This window comes from Panthera onca, chromosome A2 (genome assembly GCF_046562875.1).
Source record: "Panthera onca isolate mPanOnc1 chromosome A2, mPanOnc1 haplotype 2, whole genome shotgun sequence".
Classification (NCBI taxonomy): Eukaryota; Metazoa; Chordata; class Mammalia; order Carnivora; family Felidae; genus Panthera; species Panthera onca.
Window position 1 is genome coordinate 61,217,434 of NC_138340.1, and position 26,486 is coordinate 61,243,919.

General features: G+C 46.9%; 1 protein-coding gene across 6 annotated transcripts in view; it reads right to left on the reverse strand.

Annotated features, from left to right (window-relative positions):
- Window positions 1–26,486, reverse strand: part of URGCP (upregulator of cell proliferation) — a 58,749-nt gene that overhangs the window by 5,814 nt on the left and 26,449 nt on the right. The window contains exons 1-3 of one of the 6 annotated variants that reach the window (XM_060631980.3): window positions 20,953–21,719; window positions 8,717–8,743; window positions 8,337–8,407 (exon numbers count right to left, since the gene is read on the reverse strand). In XM_060631980.3, the coding sequence (XP_060487963.2) occupies window positions 8,337–8,407; window positions 8,717–8,743; window positions 20,953–21,701 (847 nt within the window). In that variant the 5' untranslated portion in view covers window positions 21,702–21,719. Of the gene's footprint in view, window positions 1–8,336; window positions 8,408–8,716; window positions 14,218–20,952; window positions 21,720–26,486 lie in introns of those variants that run through there. The other 5 variants (XM_078442643.1, XM_060631982.3, XM_078442644.2 and 2 more) reach the window with 5 other exon arrangements.

The following is a 26,486-nucleotide window of genomic DNA, read 5'->3' on the forward strand; positions in this document are numbered from 1 at the left end:
GTACTTTTTTATTGTTCTGGCTTTTGATCCAAGTAAAAGTACCATCTAATCCAAAATTAAAATTATATTTTTTAAAGATTATGAATCAAGAAAAGATTCTGATATTTTCAGATTAACTCCTCTCATGATTTCCATATCAGGAGGCAGATAAACATGACCTTTCAAACAGTCTTCTTTGATGGCATTTCTGGAAACACATGTGAAGAGCAGGGAAGAGAAACAGGAAAGTGGTTGGAGAAATCACGAGAGCATGGAGGACAGATGAGTCACACACATCAAACCACTGTGTTGAGCCATCAAAAGATCAGTTTATTCAAAGTGGAGAAAAAACATCAGAAGGATTTTTTCCAAGGAATCCAAAATGCCCTCCAAGAAAATATGAGTTATAGGAGATGACGGGACAGAGAGGAGCCCAGGCCTGGCTCCAGGTAGCTCTGAGAGCAGTTGTGAGCAGGAATCACAGGGTAAACCTCAGACTCACAGAAGCCAGGACCTCCTTTTGGTAGGGATGGGACACAGCTCTGATGCGCACAGGGCAGATTACAGGTGGGTGACGTCAAGGAGGCACAAAGTGGCCAAAGGGTGAGCCTATCAAACTGCAGGAACCACCGTGGGGCAGGGGACCCTAGACGTCCGTAGGCCAAGATCGCTGGGAGCCCAGATAAGCACCAGTCAGCAGCAGACGTGGGGGCCGGCAAGGGCTTGCTCCTGGGGGGGCCAAGCTCTTCACTATAGTTCCTGCTGGACAGGCCCAGGCTCCGACCCCCGGGGGTGCCAGGCTGACAGGGACAGAGTGCTGGCCGGGTGCTCCCACTGAAATGATAGGTCAGTGGGGGGATTAGAACGACTCTCACCCACGAAACTGAATTACTTTTCCCCAGTTATTATGGCACCCAGTACTCACTCCACAGAGCTTTCACCGTGTTTTGGAGTGCTTGCTACTGGACAGTCTGTGGACATCGAAGACACCGCTTCACACCTTGGGGCTATTAGTGTATATGAAGGAGAATGAAGTTGAACTCCCACCTCACACCCTGTACAAAGATGAACTCTATAAGACCTAAATATAAGAGTGAAAAGGAGTAAATCTTTGTAACCTTGGATCTGCCAATGGATCCTTAGCTGTCATGCCCAAAGCACAGGCAACAACAGAAAAAAAAAACAGACAGGACTGCATGAAGATAAAAATTTCATGTGCATCAAAGAGCACTGTGAACAAAGTGGAAAGACAACCTACAGAATAGGGGAAAACACGTGCAAATCATACGCGATTCGGGTCCAGTTTCCAGGATACATAAACGACTCTTGCAAATTCAAACAAAAAAGAAAAAACCCCATTCAAAGGATGGGGTGCCTGGGTGCCTCAGTTGGTTAAACGTCCAACTCTTGGGGCACCTGGGTGGCTCAGTTGGTTAAGCATCCGACTTCAGCTCAGGTCATGATCTCACAGTTTGTGAGTTCGAGCCCCATGTCGGGCTCTGTGCTGACAGCTTGGAGCCTGGACCCTGCTTCAGATTCTGTGTCTCCCTCTCTCCCTGCCCCTCCCCCACTTGTGCTCTGTCTCTGTCTACCAAAAATAAATAAATGTAAAAAAATTTTTAAAAAAAAAGTTCGACTCTTGACTTTGGCTCAGGTCATGATCACATGGTTCGAGTTCGAGCCCCGCATGGCGCTCTGCACTGACAGTGTGGAGCCTGCGTGGGATTCTCCCTCTCCCTCTCTGCCCCTCCCCTGCTCTCAAAATAATTTCTCCTTTCTTATTGTGTTAAAATATATATAACATGGGGCACCTGGGTGGCTCATCCGGTTGAGCGTCAGACTTCAGCTCAGGCCATGATCTCATGGTTCATGAGTTCAAGCCCCACATCCATCTCTCTGCTGTCAGCACAGGGCCTGCTTCAGATCCTCTGTTCCCCTCTCTCTGCCCCTCCCTAGCTCATGCTCTCCTTCTCAAAAATAATTTTAAAAACATTTTTAAAAAAATACACATAACAGGGGCACCTAGGTGGCTCAGTTGGTTAAGCATCTGATTTTGGCTCAGGTTGTGATCTCACGGTTCTTGGGTTTGAGCCCTGCATTGGGCTCTGTGCTGACAGCTCAGAGCTGGAGACTGCTTTGAATTGCGTGTCTTCCTCTCTCTCTGCCCCTACCTCCACTCATTCTTGCTCTCTCTCAAAAATAAACATTAAAAAAATACACATAACAGAAAATTTACTACCTTGCACATTTGTGGGTGTACAGCTGAGTGGTGTTGAATCAGTTCATTCACTGTTGTGCAGCCATCTACCACCAGCACTGTGAATACGGAGTCCTAATCCTACTAGATAGTAACTCCCATTCTCCCCGACCCAGTCCCTGTAAACCAGTTCTGGGCTCTGCGACTCTGCGTGCCTCACATACACAGAATCACACAGCGTTTGTCTTTTTGTGACTGGCTTATTTCATTTGGCATGATGTCCTCATGGTCCATCCATGCTAAAGCATATGGTGGGATTTTCTTCCTTTTTAAGGCTGAATCACATTCCATTGTGCAGATGGACCACATTTGGGAAATCTCTCCAGGAGGTGATGGACACTTGGGTCACCTTCATGTTTTAGCTGTCGTGATGACGCTATTGACACAGGTGTATAAAGATCTCCTGCAGACCTTGCTTTCGATTCTTTGGGCCCCGCCCAGAAATGGAACTGCTAGGCCATATGGCATTTCTATATTTATTTTTTTTGCAGAAGCTCCACCCAGTTTTCCCCAGCAGCCACACCATTCACACTCCCACGTCCATTTCTGATTTTAGTGATAGGAGTCTTTTCTCCTTTTTTCTTAGTCAATGTAGCTAAAAGTTTGTCAGTGTTGTTGCTCTTATCCAAGAATTCATTTCTGGTTTCATTAATTTTCTGCACCATTTTTCTAATCTCTGTTTTACTGATCCCTGCTACAATCTTTAGTATTTTCTTCCTCCTGCTAGCTGCGGGTTTCACTTGTTCTTCTTTTTCTAGTTCCTTAAGTTGTAAAATTATGTTGTTGATTTGAGGTATTTCTTATTTCTTTAAATGTTTTTAATGTTTATTTTTTTGAGCGAGCGAGCAAGCATGCATGAGTTGGGGAGGGGCAGAGAGAGAGGAAGACACAGAATCCGAAGCAGGCTACAGGCTCCAAGCTGTTAGCACAGAGCCCAACACAGGGCTCAAACCCTCGAACCACGAGATCATGACCTGAGCCAAAGTCAGACACTTAACTGACTGAACCACCCAGGCGCTCCAGATGTTTGTTTTTTTTTTAAGTTTATTTATTTTGAGAGAGACAGAGACAGAGTGAGTGGCGGAGGGGCAGACAGAGGGAGACAGAATCCCAAGCACGCTCTGCACTGTCAGCACAGAGCTCGACATAAGGCTCAAACTCATGAGCCCTGAGATCAAGACCTGAGCTGAAACCAAGAGTTGGACACTTAACCGACTAAGCCACCCAGGAGCCCCACACGTTTCTTATTTTTAATGTAAGTTCTTATAGCTCTAAATTTTCCCTCTTAATGCTGTTTTTGCTGCATCCTACATGTTTGGGTGTTTTGTGTTTTTGCTTTCATTTGTCTCTAAGTATTTTCTAACTTTCTTGAGATTTCTACCTTGAAACCCTGGTTGAAAGTGTGTTTAGTGTCCACAATTTTTACAATTATTCAGTTTTAGGTTTTATTGATTTCTAACTACATCCCATCGTGCTCACTTTATGATATCTATTTTGTAAAATCTCTGTAGACTTGACTTGTGAATGTACACTTTAGAAGAACATGTGTGTCATGTTGCTGGGTTAAGTGTTCTCTATGTTTGTTAGATGTGGACAGTTTACTGTGCTCTTTAAATCCTCTATTTCTTTTCTTGTCTTCTGTCTGGTTGTTCTATCTATTATTGTGAGTGGGGTATTAATGTTCCCAGCTCATACTGTAGAGCTATTTCTCCTTTCTATCAGTTCTTGTTTCAAATATTTTGATGGGCTGTCATTAGGTGTGTACATGTTTATAATTATTGTATCTTCTTGCTGTATTGAGTCTTCTATTAACATACAATGCCCTTGTTTGTCTCTTGCAACCTTTTTTATGTGGAATCTATTTTGTCTGATATTAGTATAGCCACTCCTACTATCCACTGGTTATTATCCGCATGGAATACCTTTCTTCATCCTGTCACTTTCAACTTCTTTTTTATCTTTGGATCTCAAGTGAGTCTCCTGTAGACAGCATATAGTTGGGCCAATCTCTGTCTTTTCATTGGAGAGTTTAATGCCTTTATATTTAAAGTAACCACTGATAAGGAGGCACTTACTTCTGTCATTTTGCTCTTTGTTTTCTATATGACCTATATACGTCCAAAAACTTTGCCCCTTTACATTCTACCCCCACCTCTTTTGGTTGTTGATATCACAAAAGCACATCTTTATACACTGAATGTCCCAGAACATAAACTACTAATTCTTTCAAATGCATTAGTCTCATAAGTTATGCAGGAAATAAGATTTGGAGTTAAAAACCAAAGTTATAGTAATATTACTATTACATTTTTTTTAAATGTATTAGTCTTATATCATATAGAAAATAAGAAGTAAGCTACAAACCATTGTTAGAATTGTTACATTAGCTATTATAATTGCCCATGTATTTACCTTTATTTAGATCTTTACATCTCAATGCATCAATAATACAGTCACTGTTTAGTGTCCTTTCTTTTCACCTGTAAAATTCCCTGGCACATTTCCTGTAGGGCAGGTGTAAGGTCACCAACTCCCTCAGCTTCTCTTTACCTGGGAATATCTGTTTCTCCTTCACTTTTTTTAAAAGTAGGCTTCATGTCCAGCAAGAGCCCCATATGGGGCTTGAACTCATGACCTTGAGATTAAGACCTGAGCTGAGATCAAGAGTTAGAAGTTTAACTGAATGAGCCACCCAGGCATCCCTCTCCTTCACTTTTGAAGGACAGATTTGCTGGGTATAGGATTCTTAGCTCATAGTTTTTTTTGTTTGCTTAGCACTTTATTTTTATTTTTTTTTAGCACTTTAAATATATATTCCCACTGTCTTCTGGCTTCCAAAGTTTCTGATAAGGAATCTAGAGATGATCTTGGAGGATCCTGTGTATGTGATGATCTGCCTCTCTGCTGCTGCCTTCAAGACTCACTCCTTCTCTTGTTGAAGTTTAATTGTAACGTGTCTCGGTGTGGGTCTCTTAAAATTCATCTTACATGGACTTTGTTGAGTTTCTTGGATTTTATATGCAGGTCTTTTTAGGAAGTTCTCAGCCATTATTTCTTCAAATATTCTCTCTGCCCCTCTCTCTCTCTCCCCCCTCCTTCTGGGAGGCCCACAATGAGTACCTACTGATGGTGTCCTATGGGCATCTTAGGTTCTGTATGCTTTTCTTCAATCTTTCTGTCTCTGGTCCTCAGCTTCCATAAGTTCCATTGTCCTATCTTTAAGTTCACGGATTCTTTCTTCCATCTGCCTCCATCTGCCTCTGAATTCCACAAGTGAAGTTTTCATTCTGGTTACTGTTCTTTTCAGCTCCAGAATTTCTTTTAGTTTCTTATTCTAGCTCTTTATTGATATTACTGTTTAGTTCACATATCATGTTCTTGACTTTCTCCACATTTTCCTTCAGATTTCTGAGCATCTTTAGGATCATTGTCTTAAAGTCTTCGCCTAATACATCTGCCCTCAATCTTTTCAGTGCCCGCTTTTGTTCAATTGTTTTTCTTTGAATGGGTCATATTTCCCTGTTTATTTGTGTGCCTTGTGATTGCTTTATTGAACACTGGACATTTGAATCTAATAATGTGGTAACTCTGGAAATCAGATACCCCCACCTTCCCCAGGGTTTGCTGCTCTTTGTTATTATTTGTTGGGTTGTGTAGGTGAGCTCTGTGCTTAGGAGCAAACTGAGGTGTGAAATTTAGGCCCTCTGAGGTGTTTTCTGAAATCTTCTTTGGGAATGCCCACCCACTATCTAATTTCCCCACATATGCAATTGCTTTTGAATGTTCTAGTGTCTAATGTCTGGCTCCCAGAAGGGGAAAGGGCAAAAAATTAATGGGGAGGAAGGGTGCTGGTCTTGAAATCCCCTGGAAGTCACTTCAGCTGGAGGGGGAGGGGCTTGCAACAATAAGGAAGGGGCAGCAACACCAACGGCCACCCTGTGTCTGCACCTCTGTGATCAGAAGCAGTAAGCAGCAGAGCGGAGATCCCCAGTATTTGGGCAGGGTTCTTTCTGCCCACTCCAGCTGGTTCCCGCCAGCCGTGTGCAAGCTGCTGCAGGACTGTGTGCATAGCAGCCTGCATCTGTCTAGGAATGGGAGGCAGGGAGCTGCTATTGTGCTGAGAGACGTAGCTTTTACCAAACTAACTACAGATTTACTACCCAAGCCTCCCCCTGGAAGTGGCAAATCTCCACCTGACTCCAGAGTTACAAAGCAGTTAATGGCCAGATCCACCAGTACAAGTGCTGCGCAGGTTGGGAGACAGATTCCTGGCGTTTCCTATTCTGCCACCTTCCCAGAATGAGAAGAGTTTAAAGAGTTTTCTTAAATTTCTTTTAAAGAATGAGCTAAAGGGGCACCCGGGTGACTCAGTCGGTTGAGCATCTGACTCTTGATTTCGGCTCGGGTCATGATCTTACAGTTTGTGAGTTCGAGCCCCGTATTGGGCTCTGTGCTGACAGGATGGAGCCCGCTTGGGATTCTCTCTCTCCCTCTCTCTCTGCGCCTCCCCTTTTCTCTTTTTCTCTCTTAAAATAAACATTTTTTACAAAAATAAATTTAAAAAATAAGGAATGAGCTATGAAGTAATTAACACCCTCAGATGGAAATGAGGTAAATAAACTCTGTAAGAGGATTATATATAAAACGAATCCATGCTTTTAAAAATCGGGAGTGTGAGTATCCCTGGAAGAGGCAGGGTGGGAGGGGACTACTGGGAAACTGACGTGTTTGGCTTCTTTGTCTGGATGCTGCTTAAGATAGGTCTGTTCATGTTTGTGAAAATTTCTCCAGTTACACACTGGGAATGTGGGCACTTCTTCGGGTGTACATCACACTTCAATACAACTTCCCTCTTAATCCTATAGGTTGAAGAGTTTGCTTTTAAGTCTTATTAATGAAACAGGCTGAAGAGGAAATCACATACCTCAAGAAGAAAATTTTTTAAAATAATTACTAGAGGCTTATTCATTGGAGAGATAATAAAGATGGGACGTAGGAAGGTAGCAGAGTGTCTCTGAGCGTTGGTTTCCTCAATGAAACAAAGGACCAATAATGACTAACCACCTGGCTCACAACAGGCATCCAGTGAGGGGATTCCCTCCCCCAATCACCCCATGCTGCCTCCTAGTCTCTCTAGAGCAACTCTCATTCTGACAGAAATCCCTGTGGTCAAGGAAATGTTCTAAGTCTGCATGTCCCACAAGCACCTGAAATATACCTGGTGTGACCAAGGTACACGTTGTGTGCCTAATGGCTACTGTACCGAACAGCACATTCTAGATCTTGAGAAGGTGTAAGGCTTTGGCCAATTTCTACTTGATCCCAACTTTGCTGTGAGGCTTGACCTGGCCTTTACTTCTCCCAGTGCCTACCTTCTAGAACAGAAGCTCCATGGATCGTGGGCCACTGCATTCACTACTATTTACTATATCCACAGTGCCTACTCCAGTGCCCGCACATGGTAAGTGGTCAACAAATATTTGTTTGGATGAATAAAATAAAACAGAATTTGATTAATCCAGACTTCTTTACATATTTTTGTGGGGTTATCTTTGCATACCACTCTGATATCCAATAGGACATATTTATTTCAAGAAGCACTGAATTAGCAATAGATCCAACATGGATTTCTAAGAGAAAAGGTGTCTGATGTGTGGCCACCATACCTCAAAGGTGAAGTCACGAGAGGCAGTCCCAGCCCCAGCCCCCAAACCCACTGAGGAAAAGACCCAGCCCGTGTGAACCACAGCCAGGAAGACCACGGATCGGTCTGCTTGGGACAGTTCTGCTTTATCCCTGTTGTCCCAATACAACACTCAGAAGTGCCCAGGTCACAAAGTAGACAGTCCCCCAAAGCCAAGATTCAGGGTGGCAGGGACAACATGCTTGAATTGGACGATACGTTCCCGGAAAACTGTGGGATAATCACCTGTTGGAAACTGAACCCTACTTTGAATATATGAAGTTAAAAGGCCCTTGAATGGAATCTTTTCATAAAAGGAAAAACAAAAGCCTTAGGCTTATTTATTTCTGAGGCCTGTGCGCCCCTGCCCAGGACGCCACCAGAACCAGCTTCCAAGCGGGTGCCGGCCCCCGTTACCTGCAATGGCCACCGCGGTCCGTCTCTCAGATGCTTTTATTTCTGGGGCCACTTCTCCCAAATCTGAGCGTCTGAAACAATTCCAAAGGAAAACTGTAATGAAAATAATGAAGTAATACCACAACTTGATTCTACCTGTCCAGTTGGCTGCACGTCAGAACCTCTTGGGGGGACTTGAAAACTACAAATCCTGGCCGCGCCCCAGCTCATGGAAACCAGACCTGGGGGCTGGGCCCGGGCAGCACTGTTTCAAAGAGCTCCCTCGGTGATTCCAACGTGCAGCCACCACAGAGAAGCCCTGGCCGAGAAAAACCAGCCCTCTCTGCAACCGCAGGCCAGAGCACACATCGTCATTCAAAAAGACAGAAAAATATACATACCCTTTGACCAGTAATTCCACTTCTAGCCTAAGGAAATAATTAAGATTTAGTTACAAAGATGTTGATGTCAGCTTTACATATAATAGTGAAAAACTGGATGCCTTTTAAAATCAAAGTCCGATTACAGAGAAGTATGGTACAGTCTTATTCTGTACTCATTAGAAAATACTGTATGGAACGCACCTTGTGGACACAGAGACGTTGGACGATGTTACAGAATGACGTTAATGATATATTCATTAGCAGGAGGAAAAGTCAAGTTACAGAACAATATGTATAGTATGATGTTTCAATAAAATTGTATTTGTGTATTTCCCTACAGGTGTACATAAGGAGATCTAGAAGGATATTCATCAAGAGTAACAGTGTGGGCAGACAGGGGTGGTCCTGAATTATTTTAAGTAGGTTTGGTAAGTGCAGTCCGTTTAAGAATGAACTATTTTAAATATATTATAAAATTGAGTAAATGTGCCGATTTTGTCAGGAGCCAGGGGTTCCACTGGTGAAGAAGGGACACACAAATATGGAAAGAAGAAGCTAGAACAAGAACTTCCAGGGGCACACGGGAACCAGTGAGGCCAGAGCAACGGCACGATTTCTACATGCGAGCGTGTGGGTACGCGTTTGCATCTATACGCATTCTCTCTCCTAGCTCCGTCCACCAAAAGGGCCAAAGATACTCTAGGGGGGCAGTGAGCACACCAACCCCCTTCCGTGCCATTCCACACTAAAAGACAACAGGTCTCCTTGGAGGGATGGCCGGGAAAGAACAAGAGAAGTCTGAGCATCTTCAGAAAACAAGGAAGTGCTCAAAAAAATGCTGGTAGGTCACAGAACATAGGTGCCAGCTTGAAGAGGCTCCCACGGCCAAGTCTGGGACAATCTGAGTGTGAGCATAATAAATACAGTAACTAATGAAAAACCATTGAAAAGCAGGACTGAATGAGTCCGTGTAGGTATACATAAACAAACTGGGGGAGGGAGGAGGGCTCTTGCTCACAACTATCCAATGAGTCAAGTGCTGCAGCTGGAGTAGTATCATTCTGTGACCATCTCAATCTCAATGAAGACTGGTTCAGGCCAGGGGCACCTGGGGGGCTCAGTCGGTGAGCGTCCAACTTCAGCTCAGGTCATGATCTCAGGGTTTGTGAGTTTGAGACCCATTTCGGGCTCTGGGCTGACAGCTCAGAGTCTGCTTGGGATTCTCACTCTCCCTTGCTCTCTGCCCCTCCCTTGAGTGCACACGTGCTATTTCTCTCGCGCGCTCTCTCTGTTTCTCTCAAAATGTCTCCCCACAGACTGCTTCTTAGGGGTCAGGGAGAAAAAAAAAAAAACCTAGTAATTACAACGATGCACACTTGGGCAATACCTGACTGGGTGATCAAATCAGTGACAACATGACAGATGGCCACTGTGTGCCCCAGCCATCGCACCCTAAGAAAGAACACGTCACCAGGCAGTGTTCCGGCTAAGAATGAAAAGTCCTGGTCTAATTGCGGGGGCAAATCCAAAAGAGAAAGTCACCTGGAGGGGAGGACTATGTTATCCCAAAGTCACAAAGGACAAAACAAAGGTGGAGGAAACGTTCCAGATTCAGGGTGCTGGAGAGATGTGAAAACAAAATGCAGGACCTGACCCCACACTAGATCCTGAACTGGAGGGAGAGACTTTGGGGTCAACTGACAGAATTGAAATGTGGGCACTATGCGTGTTGAAAGCATGGATGTTGATGACTGAACCACAGCTGTAAGAGAGTATCTCTGCTCTCAGGAAACCCCAAAGGATCTGGTGAGAAAACAGGATGCTGCATGTAGCTGACTCTCTAGTGCGTAAGAAAGATTACGCATGAGTGTACTCGTGTGTGTACATAAACACACATGCAGCGAGAGCCAGAGCATGAGAAATGAAAATGGTAAGTGAGCTAAAATATTAAAAACAGAAAACTCTGGATAAAGGGCCTTTCACTTTTATCATTTATCTCTAGGTACAAGTTATTTTAATAAAAAATGTCAAAGTTTATTTTGTTCTATTTACATTCTTTAAGTGAAAGAAGCATGTATTGATTTAATAAAACCAGAACTTAAAAGAACTTAAAAATGATGCAATGAGAGGGGTCTGGGCCAGAATAAGATGTGCAGGTGCCCCAGGGAGACCAGACTGCTGTGTCTTCCAGGAGCATGCGGACACTCAACTCCATGTAAGGGACCCTCAGACCATCCAGCCCCCGCTAATTCCCCAGCAAACAAGTCACACCCGCAGTCCGGAAGGAGACTCCACGCCGGGTCTCTGGGCGTCTCATCCTCTGCCTGCTGTGGGGAGAGTCCTGGAAACACAACTGTACAGCACAGACCGCTAAGCTCCGCCCCCGATGCTGATAAAAAAATGAGAGTTTTCATTGCTTTTGTAGTAAGAAAAAAAGTAACCTTAAAAATAGACAACAGGACGGGTATAAACTGGCTCCCAGAGTAGAAGCAGGCATGGCCTGGCCGCACACACACGTCTGAGGTCCAGGCTGGGAGAGGGGAGGACCAAAGGACAGGTGTTTACAGTCGGGGGCTCCTCCCACCCACACACGGGCTCCTGGGACAAGAGCTGAACCTCAACCCTTTCCTTCCAACACAAGAAAGCAGGCAACAAAAGTGATATTATCACAGGGATTCTGTCCTGTATTCCTGTCCACAAACTGCACATCTGTATTGTGAACAGAACACAGGGCCCAGCCTGGCAAGGGATCAGAAGCTTGGCTCCGCCTGGCACTTTTTACCTTTCGATCTACTTTCAACACTTTCACAGCCTCAATTGTGTTCAAAGTCCTTTGCTGAAGCTGTCACCCCTGTGCAACTACATTTGGAGACGAGGTCTGTGCAGAGTGTGATTCTGTGATTTAAAAGAATTTATTTGGTTCGTCTCCATTCCTGGCACACAGCTCCTAAAAACCCTTGGGATTTTCTTTGTGAGGTGTAAAGGTGCCTCTTATAATGTTAACGAGTGAGTTTGGGAAAGCACCTGAGGATGGGGGCAGGTGGCCTGGGGACCTAACCACGTGGTTACAGGATTGGAACTTTAAGTTCGGGGACAGGAGGGGCTGGAGGTTGGATCAATCACCAGTGGCCAATGAGTTCATCACTCATGCCTGTGTAATGAAGCCTCCAGAAAACCCAGAAAGGACGGGGTTGTGAGGGCCTCCAGGTTGGTGAGCACGAGATCTGAGAGGGCAGGGAGACTCCGTGCCCCTCCCCACACACCTGGCTGGTGCAGATCCTCCTCTGGCTATTCCCGAATCACTCCTTTTGTAACAAATGGGTAATTAGTAAGTAACACGTTTCCCTGAGTTCTGTGAGTCACTGCAGCAATTAACTGACCCCAAAGAGGGGTCATGGGAACCGGACTCACCCCTAGTCAGCCAGAAGCATAGGAGGCAGCCTGGATTCTCACTGCTGGCATCCTAGGCAGGAGGTGTTCATGGGAGCCCCGAGCTGTAGCCCATGTCACAAGCACAGCAGCGGCCCGGGCCTGCACCCCGTCAGAGCTGCACACTTCTCGGGCAGCGCTCTTCAATGCCCAGAATAAATGGTCGAAACCTGGTGAGCAGGGCTAATTCCTAGCAACAAACCCCACTCCTTCACCAGGTGGTGACAGTAAAGCAAGATGGCACAGAAAACCATCCCAAGCAGGATATGAGAGAAATACAGGTGCATTTGCTTACTGTAATGCAGCCAGCAGCCTACTATCAATTGCTTTGGATAATAAAGAATCTGCTCAATTTTTGCTGTTTTATGCTGACAACTTGTAAGACCCGCCAGTCGCCCTCCTGCCCCACACCTGGGCCAGCTGACAAGTAAGCCTAGGGACTTCTTCCTTGGCCCTGGAGGAGGGGTGGGGGGCCCTCCTCCCACTACCACCCCCGAAACAAAATAAACTTCGAAGCCAGTTGTTCTGCCTAGGAAGCCTCACTAAATTAGTAATAAACCTTTATAAACCAACCTGGTGTGTGTTTAGGGTTGAAATGTCCCCCCAAGGGGCACCTGGGTGGCTCAGTTGGTTAAGCGACCGACTTCGGCTCAGGCCATGATCTCATGGTTGGTGAGTTCGAGCCCCATGTCGGGCTCTGTGCTGACAGCTTGGAGCCTGGAGCCTGCTTTGGATTCTATGTCTCCCTCTCTCTCTGCCCCTCCCCTGCTCACGCTCTGTTTCTGTCTCTCAATAATAAATAAACATTAAAAAAATTTTTTTAATAAAAAAAAGAAATGTGTCCCCCAAAAAGGTATGTTCAAGCCCTAACCCCAGTACTGAGTGTGGTATTATTTAGAAATAGGGTCTTTGCAGATATAATTAGTTAAATTAAGACCAGATCATACTGGGTAGGGTGGGTCCTCTCATTAGGAAAGTGTGGTTGGTCCACAGTGAGGAAAACGTGGGCAGGGGAGGCAGAGACCGCAGTGCTGTGTCTACAATCCACAGATCGCCAGCAGCCACCAGAAGCCAGGGGACAGGGAGGCACCAACCGGGCCCACACCCTCATCCCAGACTCCTGGTGTCTGGAATGGTGGCGGAATACGCTTCTCTCTTCTTTGTGGCCCCTGTGACAGCATCCCCAGCAGAGTTCATAGAGCACGAGTGTGGCTCCTGATGGCTGGATGCAGCGTTCTCCCCAGTGCGTCCCTTCTCTGCTACTTGCAAGGACACCAGTCATTGGAGGACGGCCCACCGAGCCCAGCATGACCTCATTTTAACTAATCACAGCTGCCAGGAGCCTATTTCCAAAAAATGGTCACATTCACAGGCATGAGGGGTTAGACCTCAACACACGTTTTGGAGGTGACACGATTCAACCTCTAACAACATGCAAGCCACAGGAGAGGCCATCCCAGCTCCACAGGGACCACCCACATTGAAGTGTTCAACTCTCATCATGTGCAGGGGCATGACTGGCTGAGAAAACAGAGGAGCTGGGTCTGTGGCAGCGCCTAGGGGCGGGGACGCAAGCAGATGCGGGATATCACAGCACACCCCCTCAGCAGCCCCCCTCCCGGGGCCATAATCATCGCACCCCCAAGCGGAGCAGGAACGGGGCTGCGTGCAATGAGGCTGTGTCCTGGGTTCACTGAGCGAGAGGAAGTGACTCTGAGCCCTCCGAGAGCTCACACAGGAGCCGTGTCACACCCCACAAGACACACAGGCTGACCTCTGAGCCAAGGCTGGCCGTCCCCGCCCCGCACAGCTCATCAGGGTGCTGTGAGGGTCCAGGGAGGTTTACATGTGGGAAGCAAGTTCATATAAGGCAGTGAATGTTCTCCTGGACTTACCCTCACATTTACTCCCTGCCAGGGACTTCCCTAGGAGTTTCGGATCATTCTGTGAAGGACACAGACATCCTTGCTCTCAGCTGGGGGAGATGGACAAGTAATAACTTTTAAGTAGAAGGCACACTGGAAGATGCCCTGAGGCCTGGGCTGGGGCTGCTGTGGGTAAAAGGGGGTGGGGACTCCCAGAGTGGGGGGAGGGGCACAGGAGAGCTCAGGCAGGGCAGGGGGGCCCCAGAGGAGGGGGGGCACAGGAGAGCTCAGGCAGGGCAGGAGGCCCAGGATGAGCAGGAGGGCAGGGTGAGCAAAAGGAGGCAGCAGGACAGGTGAGGCTGAGCTCTTCAGGCCACAGACAAGATCCACTTTTATTCCAGGGGAGGAGGGAGGGGGGAAGGGCTGAGTGTAGGTGGCACGCCTGTCCAGTGACAAAGGTCAAACCTGGGTGGTGGCAGCACCAGAGACACTGACACAGGGCTGGACTCAAAGTCTCTGTGAAGGGTTCAGCAGATGAGGCAGAACGTGTGAGACAGTGCAGGCAGCAGACAGCCGGACTGACAGCTGCCCGCATCTCAAGAGACCAGTGTAAAGAAACTATTTGTGTATCCCCAGCTTCCCAAATTCTCTCACTGGGGCGGCAGTTTTCCAGATCTACTTGCAAATAAAAGAATCAAAACCCACGGCCAACACCCTGTAGACAAGCAGGTTAGAAACGTACATTTACAGGGGCGCCTGGGTGGCGCAGTCGGTTAAGCGTCCGACTTCAGCCAGGTCACGATCTCGCGGTCCGTAAGTTCGAGCCCCGCGTCAGGCTCTGGGCTGATGGCTCGGAGCCTGGAGCCTGTTTCCGATTCTGTGTCTCCCTCTCTCTCTGCCCCTCCCCCGTTCATGCTATGTCTCTCTCTGTCCCAAAAATAAATTAAAAAACGTTGAAAAAAAAAATTAAAAAAAAAAAAAAAAAGAAACGTACATTTACAACGTCAACGAGAGGAGTGAAGAATCCACACAGCAAACAGGCAGTATCTGTATGAGAACTTTCAGATCCCAAAGACCACAAAAGACTTGAACAAATGAAGAGGTGTATCCTATTTGAGAAAGGAAGGCTTAACGTGATTTTCTAAGTCAATGCTCCCTGAGTTAACCTGTCTGTGCATCTAGGCTGAAAAACAGATAAGCTGATTCTATGGAGAAATATTTGTACAATATCAGGAAAATTCTGAAAAAGAACAGCAATGAAAGAGACAAAACCTGCCGGAGGGTAGGACACAGGACCAGCCACCAGAAATGAAGGCTGCAGGCCCGGCTCATGAGCAGACAGGCCGCTGGGTGGCAGGAGGCTCAGGGGCAGGCCCCAAACCCACAGGGAATCTGGTCCCTGACCCTGGGAGCTCACAGTGTCTGGGGGCTAAAAACAACGTGGAAAAGGTAACGGCAAACCCTGGCCGCTCCCTTCACCAAAGTATCAACTAGACCTAAGATTTAAATTGGAAAAGGAAACAAAAAGTGCACTCAAAGGAAATATTAAAGACTTAAAAATCAGAGCCGGGAAGGCTTCATAAAGTCACAAGGCAAACGACAACAGAAGTCTTTGTAACACAAATGGCAAAAGGCTGGTTTTCTCCATGTACAAAAAGCTACAAATCCACAAGAAAAAGCCAAGACTTCAAAGAGAAAAGTGAGACAGGACATCTCCAAAATGCATGTCAGGTTTAAAACAAAACAAGGAGGACCCAGAGCCCGGCTGTGCCCTGGAGTCGGGGGGTAAGGATGCCTCCTGGGTGGGACCTGGGCACCATGCCTGCATTTCCACAAAAGTCCTTTCACACCTTTTGAGATTTGTAGCGTGTGTGCATTACTTGTTGTGAGATATAAGGCAGCTAATGGGGCGCCTGGGTGGCTCAGTCAGTTAAGCGTCCGACTCTTGATTTTGGCTCAGGTCGTGATCTCTCAATTCGTGGGATAGAGCCCTGTGTCAGGTTCTGCCAGTGTGGAGCCTGCCTGGGCTCTCTTTCTACCTCTCCCCTGCTCATGCTCTTTCTCAAAATAAAGAAATAAACTTTAAAAATTTTTTTAAAAAAGAACACTCACTGGCTGGAAAGCCCCTGACACTCGTGGTCCTGGGTAGGATGCCCTTCCCTAAGCTGGACAGAGGCCGGCAGCACAGCCATCCTGCTCGATCAAGCGTGGCCCCCCACCACGGCTAGGTAAGCTTTGCTGAGCTGCTCTGCACAGCCAGGGATGCTTTGCCTACAACGGCCCCTCGTCGCTCTCCCTTCTTCTCCAGTCGGGGACACCCTGAGGGCTGGTGTGGCTCCTTGGGGAATGGGCAGGGGGAGGGGGTGGCAAAGTCTGCAGCCCGCTGGTAAGACCGCATCCCTTCCCCAGGAACGACAGCAGCCACTGAGCGGGCAAAGAGCTCCTCACAGACTTCTCCTGGAGCAGACACACACCTTGCCTGAGTTCCTCAGTGTCTCCACCCCACAGTGTGTTTGTGGGTCCTCTCCTCCCCCCTGGTGTGAAGAGCCCATCTGGACCAGGCCAGGCTCTGGCAGGAAAGCTGAACCCGTCCCAGAAGGCGAAGCCCCAGATCCTTTCCTTCCCCACAAAATGATGGTGTTAGGAGAGGATCTTCCTGGATAGGAATGATAAACAGTTAAAATAAAGTCTCAGATACTTTTAAATGTCTGGTGCATGATGGGGGGTCACCTACCCCAGCAGACTTGCTCACCTCCTGCTCTTCTGTTCGGGGACAGGCCTCACTGTGTTACATCTCACTTACGGGGTGTACATGGCTAGAACCCAATGTCAACAATGGGATCAAAGCCACTGGGACTATTTCTGAGGGAACACAAGCAGTCAGGTAGGAAGTTTCTATCTTTAAAGACCCAGTGAGTGAATATGCCATTAGCTTCCTAGTTCTTTTTTTTTTTTTAACTTTTTTTAAATGATTTTATTATTTATTTTTGAGAGAGAGAGAGAGAGAGAGAGAGAGAGCATGAGCAGGGGAGGGGCAGAGAAAGAGGGAGACACGGAATCCAAAGCAGGCTCCAGCCTCTGAGCCAACGTGGGGCTCAACATCATGAACTGTGAGATCACGACCTGAGCTGAAGTCGGACACTTAACTGACTGAGTCCCCCAGGCGCCCCAGCTTCCTAGTTCTTAACTCAGTAATTCCATCAGACAAGCAAAACTTTTAAAGTCTGATGTCATGTGTTGGGAGGTGCAGAGAGGGAAGGTGGTGTGGCCCCTTGTGAGGACACTTCAGTAGTTTCAGGCCCCCTGACCACAACACCCAATTCTTTGAACCTACTCTAGAAAAACACTTGTGCATGTCCGGGGGAGATGTGATGTGTGGCATCATCTTACAGAGAAAACTGGAAACCTCCTTAACTATGTAACATGACCATGTCACATGATATGATATAAATGTCAAGATTTAGGTAGATCTGATCCTGGTTCTGACATGTTGGCTGAGGACAGCAAGCTGCAAAATAGCATGAGAGCATTTAAGTAAAAACAGAACAAATACATGCTCTGAAAAGTAAACTGTGTTATGTGTATTTTACCACAATAAAAAAAAAAAATGGGGCGGGGGCGGACAGAGCAAAGAACAAACATAATGTGTAAATGCACAGGAAAATGTCAGAATAGTTGCCTAGTTAAGACACAGGGGCAGGGGGTGGGGGGCAGGGAACGACACTCCAGGTGTATCTGGAAGTCTGTCTCTCTGATAAGAACAGCCTAATTAAAAATACACAAGGGGCGCCTGGGTGGCTCAGTTGGTACAGGCCATGATCTCGCAGTCGGTGAGTTCGAGCCCCATGTCGGGCTCTGTGCTGACAGCTCGGAGCCTAGAGGCTTGCTTCAGATTCTGTGTCTCCCTCTCTCTCTTTCTGCCCCTCCCCCACTCACACTCTGTGTCTCTCTCTCTCTCTCTCAAAAAATAAATAAATATTAAAAAATTAAAAAAAAAAAGATTCTTGGGGTGCCTGGGTGGCTCAGTCAGTTAAGCGTCCGACTTCGGCTCAGGTCATGATCTCGCAGTCTGTGAGTTCAAGCCCAACGTCGGGCTCTGTGCTGACAGCTCGGAGCCTAGAGCTTGCTTCAGATTCTGTGTCTCCCTCTCTCTCTGCCCCTCCCCCGCTCATGCTCTGTCTCTCTCTGTCAAAAATAAATAAGCATTAAAAAAAAATACACCAAAAATTTAAAAGTGGTAGTTTATGGAAATTTGGATCACATTTGATTTTGATTTTGTTTTATATTTTTGTTTAAATTATCTGCAATTAACAATCTAAAATGTAAATATATTTGCCCATGTAATCCAGGTTTGCTGTCCCTCCAAGTGAGTGTAGATGAGTGGCTATAAGGCTCCTGAGGTAAGAGCCCCTTCAAGATGGGCTGTGGACAACAAAGGCTACAGACCCTGGTCCCACCAACATACTCACTGACTCCCGACACTGCACAGGAACCCTGAAAGTCCACCAATGAATCATGGACCCCAGGTTAAGAACTTCTGATTTAGACAACATTTAAAACCACAGAAATAGGGGTGCCTGGGTGGCTCAATCGGTTAAGCATCTGACTCTCCACAACAGCTCAGGTCATGATCTCACAGTTTGTGGGATCGAGCCCCGTGTTGGGCTCTGTGCTGACAGGGTGGAGCCTGCTTGGGATTCTCTGTCTCCCTCTCTCTCTGCCCCCCACCCCAGTCATGTTCTCTTTCTCTCTCAAAAATAAACTTAAAAAAAAAAAAAAAAAAAAAAAAACCACCACAAAAACGCCACAATCTGGCAGAGAACACATTGGGATTAGCAGAAATGGACTACAGACTCCCCGGCCCCCGGGAGTCCTGACGGCAAAGGCACAGGCAGAGCACAGAAGACTAGCCATGGGGCAGCAAGGAGTGAAGGCCGGCAGGATGGAGCTGACGGTAGCAGGGTGAGGAGCTCCGTGTGTTCCGGCCCCACCACGCTGCTGTCACATGGACTCCCCCTCAGTGAGCGGTGGGCAGCAAGCCCACAAACGAGGCCAGGCCCACAGTCTGGCCAGGCACCCTGGTCTCTGCATAGCTCTAAACTCATGGGGCTGGGGGTCACCTCAGATGTATCCTTCCCTGTGATGCCCGCTTTCTCACCATTTCCTTCTGCAAAATGCCCAGCCTATCAGTAAGGGTCTCTTCCTTCTCTCCCAGCTCTCTTGCAGAGATTCACTTAGGAGAGAAGATGGGATTCAGAGGTGCCTCCATGAACAGCCCAGGAGAAATCACAGATCCCTTCCCATCCCTGCCCTGATGCCCTGGACTAGTTTCCACAGTACCGAGTCCAGCAGGCTGGACATCTGCTGGTCAGCTGACTGAGACAGGCGAGAAAGTCCCAGGAAGTCAGGTCTTCCTGGCTGGACTCTGCCCTACCAGTGAAACCTGCAGAGTAGACACCCAGGGGTTATATCTGGAAGTATGGACTGTCCCCAAATGCGTACATGCCACAATGAGTGACAGTTCTCTCTACAAAATAAAATAAAGCAAAATTAAAGTTTTGTGACCTCAGCTCTGCAATGAGTACATGTCAGAAAACTACAGTTTAGTACTACTAACTGCAGACTCATGGGGACACCCACTATGGTACAATATCAAATCTAAACTAATGCCACCTGCTACAGGGACACCACTTAGGTAGGGCCTGCTGGCTCTGAGAGGGCTTACCAGGCCACCATAAACTCCACCTCTGACCCAGGTCTAAAAGGAGTGTGCTGGGACACCAAATGGGCCATCACGTTTGGAAGACCAGACAGCAGCCGCACCACAGGCTCAGACATCACCCTGCCTCGCCTGCTCCCAACAAGAGGGGCCAGAACATGGTGGGACCTTGAACCCGCTGGAATCAGTCTGGCCTTCTGAGGGATGGGCCAGTGTTTATTCTACTTATGAACTCAGAGTCCTGGGCACTTTATGACCAGAGCTCCCCAGACCTAGAAAGCCTGCAGGTAGATGGAAAAGACCCACCACTTGGTTATCACAAACCCCCTGCTCCGTGGAGGCTGAGGACAGAGCCAGCCCCACCTGTAAGAGGCCTGACACCCACCGTCTCTACCCCACTGGAGCTGCTACCACAGCCACCAGGTCTAAGACCCTCTGAATGTAGACAGTAGTCAAAAAAAGAATTTTACCAACTAAAGCAATGACCTTGAGGCTAAATTTCCTCCTCTGTGAACTGAGGTATTGGATTAACTGTCATTCCCAGCTTTCATGACCACTTATATTATGGAAGCAAAAACTAATTACAGTTCATTGCTGAGGTTTTATTTCACAAGTAAGGAATTTTTTCAAAAATTACGAACTCTGTGTGTCACCATCTTTTCCTCAAGAAAGAACATTTTAGCACCCAGGCGGTGGAAAGCGGTGATGTCAGAACAGGGGCTGCCACCCTATCGGGGCCCGCGGCCCTGGCCTGACCCGAGTCCCGACCCGAAGCCCCAGCCGGCCGGGCAGAGGCCTCCCCTACCCCCGGGGACCCCCCCCCCAACGGGGACCCTCGGGGACCCTCGGGCTGCGCCCCGCGGGGTGGGGGGAGGGCCCGGCATCCGCTCCCGGAGAGCAAGTGGAAAACAGCTGCGCAGGGCAGGGCGGGGGCGCCGGCCGACCGGGCTCCGGGCCCTCGGGGCCCAGCGGCTCCCGGATTCCGGGCCGCGCCCCCGCCCTGCTCCCAGCCCCCCGCCCGGCCGCCCCCGGCCCGCGCCCCCGCGCCCGCCCCCCCCCCGCCGCCCGGCCGCGCCCGCCCAAGGTCTGCTGGAGGCCCGCGGGGCCCGGCGGGCGGGGGTCCGGGCTGGGGGCTGCGGGCCAGGGGCAGTGAAGGCGGCCCGCGCCCGCACCTGCACCCGGACGCCCCCACCCCGCGGCCCGCAGCCCCCTCCCCGGCGCGGCCTGAGCGCCTCACTCACCCGGGCGACGCCATCAGCGCGGCGAGGTCTCGGCGCTGCCGCCGCCTCCGCTTCCTCCGCGCCGAGCGCCTCCGCCGGGGAGGGGCCTCGCGCCGGCCACGGCCGCCCGCCCGGGCCGCTCCGGACGGCAGGGGTGCGGGGAGGGGGCCCGGGCCGCTCGGGGACGGGTCCGGGGTGGTGGTGGGGCGCTCGGGAAGGGAGCCCAGGGCGCTCGGGGAGGGGGTCCCGGGCGATGGGGGGCGCTCGGGGAGCGGTCCCGGGGCGGCGAGGAGGGGGCCCGGGGTGGTGGTGGGGCGCTCGGGAGGGAGCCCAGGGCTGCGGGGAGGGGGCCCGGGGTGGTGGTGGGGAGGGAGCCCAGGGCGCTTGGGGAGGGGGTCCGGGGCGATGGGGGGCGCTCGGGGAGCGGTCCCGGGGCGGCGGGGGCGATCCGGGAGGAGGCGCGGGGCAGCAGAGGGAGGCGCTCGGGGAGGGGGCCTGGGACAGTGGATCGGGGCGCTTGGGAAGGAACGCAGGGGGTCGTTGGAAGGGCGCCTGGGAGCGGTGGGGTTCGCCGAGCTTTTGGAGGTGTTGGGAGAGAGCCCAGTATCGTCTCCCAGCGGCCTTGGGCGGGGGTGGGGGCGACACAGCACCGGCTTGGACCCGGAGCAGGGGGCGACCGCGGCGGCCCACCTGCCCGGGTGCCCGCGGGACAGGACTCTCGGACGGGTGCCTAGGTTGCCAAACCAACCGAACACCTGTCCCGGGGCCATGAAGCTGCAGCGGGACTGGGTGAAGTGGACACCTCCCTGCGATCTGAGTTTAGTTTCTGTAAGGAAAGCGTTTCTTTAGCCCAGGAGAGCAAGGCGTTGTTACTACTATTAAACAAGTGGTAACTTTGCTATTTCTTACTTGATTAAGTGCTATCTTGCATGAGTTGCTGGCCTCTCTGAGCCAGTTATCCCGTGTAAAATGTGTATAAAAGTACACTGTTCATCTCTAAGGACCGTGGACACTTTTATTATTCTTTACGTTGTGTTATTAAGCGATAATGAGTCTGGGGTTCCCACAGTGCGTTTCACAGGCACCATCTGTGAGTGCTTGGGCCTCAGTTGCTGTTTCAGCAAAATGAGTTTTCAAAAATAAATGAGCTCTTGTAAGTGAAAACGCCTGACAAAAAGCTCTGGAAAATATAAACCACTGTTGATCACATTTCTGTGTTATATTAGGTATTATTGATAATCAATATTTTGTTTTTACTGCTAATAAGAATGAGAGATAGCAAAGCAATGACTGAAAACCTTGCCTCTGGAGCCAGAATATCTGGGTTGAAATCTGAGAGCCACCAATTACCAACTCTGGAAACATGGGCAAGATAGAATCTTCTCAGGGCCATAGTTTACTCATTTGAAAAATCGGGTAGAAATAGGTGCCTTTCTCTGAGGGTTGAATGAGTTAATATTTGTACAGTGACTAATACATTGGCTGGTGCATGGTCTCTTCCCCTTCCTGAAAATCCGTATACCGTTGTGAGGATCCGTGTTCCCTTCGGTAAAATGGAAGCTCACAGAATTGCTGCCCTAAGTTCAGAAGGTAATTAGTGCTCTGTAAAGGGAGTTAAGTAAATCCACAGGGGCTTCGAGACCCCAAATTGGAAGAAATCTCAGAGGACCGGGGTTAGGAAGAGTTTGGGAGCAAGCAACTGTTAAATGGCGTAGTTCAAGGCAGTAATGATTGCTACTAGAGTGAGGGAGGTCAGATAATTTTTTTAAATAAACTTAGTTAAATTTAAAATATATTTTTAAAAAATAAAAAAAAATAAAATATATTTTATGGGGCACCAGGGTGGCTCAGTCAGTTAAGCATCCAACTCTGGATTTTGGCCCAGGCCATGATCTCATGGTAGTGAGACAGAGCCCACATCTCATTGGGCTCTGTGCTGGGTATGGAGCTTGCTTAAGATTCTCTCTCTCCCTCTCTCTCTCTACCCCTCCCTCACCTCAAAAATAAATACATAAATACATAAATACATAAATAATACTTTAAAGTAATAACTATATACAAGGTCTCTGATATATTATTCATCCTTAACATAAGTTTTAGTGTGTGTGCCATTTCACTGCCTGGTGGATGATTCTGTTCTAACCAGCCCATACTGTTGGACATAAATACTGCTGCAGTATTCATTATTATAAGGAATATGGACAATAAATATCCTCATAGCCAAAACTCCCCAACCATGATTACTTCATCCAGTAATCATCCATGATTATTTCCTTAAGCCAAGTTTCTAGGAGCTGTATTTCTAGGTCAGATGATATTAGTATTTTAAGTCTTTTCAGATAAATATATAATATACATATATACATACAAGCAAACACATACATATATACCAATACACATGTATATACACTCACAAATATATACACACATGAAAACACATATACGTGCCGATAACATGTATATATGCACTTACATATATACACATACATATATACATATGGACAACACATATACATACACTTACATATTTAAACATACCTATACACAAACCTACAGATTACTCTCCCAGCATAGTCACCAACACCGGTAATAGTGCCAGTTTCCCAAAACTCACTCTGTAAATTTCACAATTTCTTTTATTGCCAGTGTGATAGGTTAAAAAAACAGTATTTTGGCAAAATGGCTCACTAGGAAGTTCCCGGTTCTCATATCCCCACAGAAACGTGAAGAAAACCACCTGAAACTCTCTGAACTAATTGTGTAGAGGCTCTGAACACCCAAGATTTACAGCAACCAAGCAAACACTCAAGCAAGAAAAGGCCATATTTAAAATTGCAGGAAAGTTCAGTGGTATTTTTAATTGCGTTGTCTCACCCTTCCCCCACAGTAGCAGTGGCCTTGGCCTTCAACAGGTAGTATCCAGTTTCCCAGTCCCCACAGACTCATTGCCTTCAACAGGCCTTATTCGCAAACTACCTTAGAACAAACGGTAAAGGGAGTCCTTCCGACTGAAATGGCAGGGCACTATGGGCAAGAGACAACCCTAAAACCTGAAACTATAAAACTCTTGGAAGAAAACCTAGGGAAAAAGCTAAATACTGCACTCTGCAATGAATTCTTGGATAAAACACCAAAAGCACAGGCAACAATAGCAAAAAATAGACAAATGAGATTATATCAAACTGAAAAACAAATGCACAGCAAAGGAAACAATCAGCAAAACGAAAAGGCAACCTATGGAATGGAAGAAATTATTTGCAAACCACAAATCCCATATGAGGTTAATATTCAAAATATAGAAGAACTCCTACAACTCAATAATAATTTTTTAAAAACTGATTTAGGAGTGCCTGGGTGGCTCAGTCGGTTAATCTTCTGACTTTGGCTCAGGTCATGATCTCAGGGTTCATGGGTTCAAGCCCCGCATTGGGCTCTCTGCTGTCAGCACAGCGCTTGCTTCAGATCCTTTGTCCCCCCACCCTCAGAAATAAATGAATAAACTTAAGGAAGACTGATTTTAAAATGGGCAAAGGACCTCTAGACATTTCTCAAAAGAAGACGTACAAATGGCCAACAGGTATATAAAAGGTGTTCAACATAACCTCATCAGGGAAATGCAAATGAAAACCACAATAAGATATCACCTCACACCTGTTAGAATGGCCATTGTCAAAAAAACAAAACGTGTTGGTAAGGATGTTGAGAAACAGGGTACCTTGTACACTGTTGGTGGGAATGCAAACTGGTGCAGCCACTGTGGAAAACAGTATAGAGGTTCCTCAAAAACCTAAACATAGAAATACCATATGATCCAGGGCACCCAGGTGGCTTAGTGGTTGGGCATCCAACTCTTGATTTTGGCTCAGGTGATGACTCCAGAGTTGTGGGATCAAGCCCCGTGTTAGGCTCTGCACTGAGCAAGGAGTTGATTAGGATTCTCATTCTCTCTCTCTCTCTCTCTCTCTCTCTCTCTCTCTCTCTCCCCCTTCCCCACCCCTCTCCCCCAATGACAGGCTCTCTCTCTCAAATAAAAATAAAAAAGAAAAGAAAAATTAAAAGAAAACAATACCATATGATCCAAAATCACACATCTGAGTATATATCCAAAAGTACTGAAGATCTCAAAGAGATATCTATACTCCAATATTCACTGCAGCATTATTCATAATAATCAAGATATGGAAACAACCTAATTGTCTATCAAGGAATCAATGGATAAAGAAAAATGTGGTGTATAAATACAATAGAATATCAGTGGGCCTTTAAAACATAGAAAATCCTGACATTTGCAATGACATGGATGTACCTGAAGAACATTACGCTAAGTGAAATAGACCAAAGGACAAATACTGCATGATCCCACTTTTAAGAGGAATCTAAAATAGTAAATTTAAAACCACAACATAGAATAGTGGTTGCCAGGGCTGGGAGGAGGGAAAAACAGAGAGGTGTTGGTTAGTCAAAGTTACGTAAAATGAGTAAGTTTTGGAGATCTAATGTACAATATAGGGTCTATATTAACACTCAATGGTATACTTAAAATATGTTAAGAAGGTAGATCTTCTGTTAAGTGCCATTAACCACATACACACAAGCATATATATATATATATATATATATATATATATATATATATATATATATGTAAAATAAATAAATAAATAAACATAAATAATAACAATACATATAGGGAATGAGAGGAAAGCTTTTGGAGGTGATGGATAGGTTTATGGCCTTCATTGTGATGTTTTTACAGGGATATTATGATCTCCAAGCTTATCAAAGTGTATACATTATGTATGTACAGCTTTTTGAATTTCAGTCATACTCAATAAAGAGATTGAGAAAAGTCCATTGCACTTCCACTCACTAACAATGAGCAATATGAAAAAGAAATTAAGGAATCAATTCTATTTTCATTAGCATCAAAAAGAAAAAATCTTTAGAAATACATTTACTCAGGGGTGCCTGGGTGGCTAAGTCGGTTGAGTGTCTGACTTCGGCTCAGGTCATGATCCCACCGTTGGTGGGTTTGAGTCCCGCGTCGGGCTCTGTGCTGACAGCTCAGAGCCTGGAGCCTGCTTTGCGTTCTGTGTCTCTCTCTCTGTCCCTCCTCTACTCAAGCTCTCTGTCACTCTCTCAAAATAAATAAATAAACATTGAAAAAATTTAAAAAAAAAAGAAAGAAATACATTTACTCAAAATGACAAAAAATGTGACACTGGAAACTACAAAACAATGTTGAAAATACTAATGCAGATATAAATAAGTGGAAAGATATCCCATGTTCACAGATTGGAAATCTTAATACTGTTAAGATGTCAATGTTACCCAAAGCAATTTACAGATTCAATGGAGTTCCAATCAAAATCTCAAAACATTTGTTTACAGAATAGAAGAAGTCATCCTAAAATTTATACAGACTCTCAAGAACACTGAATAACAAAAACACTCTTAAAAATGAAGAACAAAGTTGGAGGACTCATACATCCAAATTTCAAAACTAGCTATAAAACTTAGTAATCAAAATAGTGTAGTACATAAACACAGACATA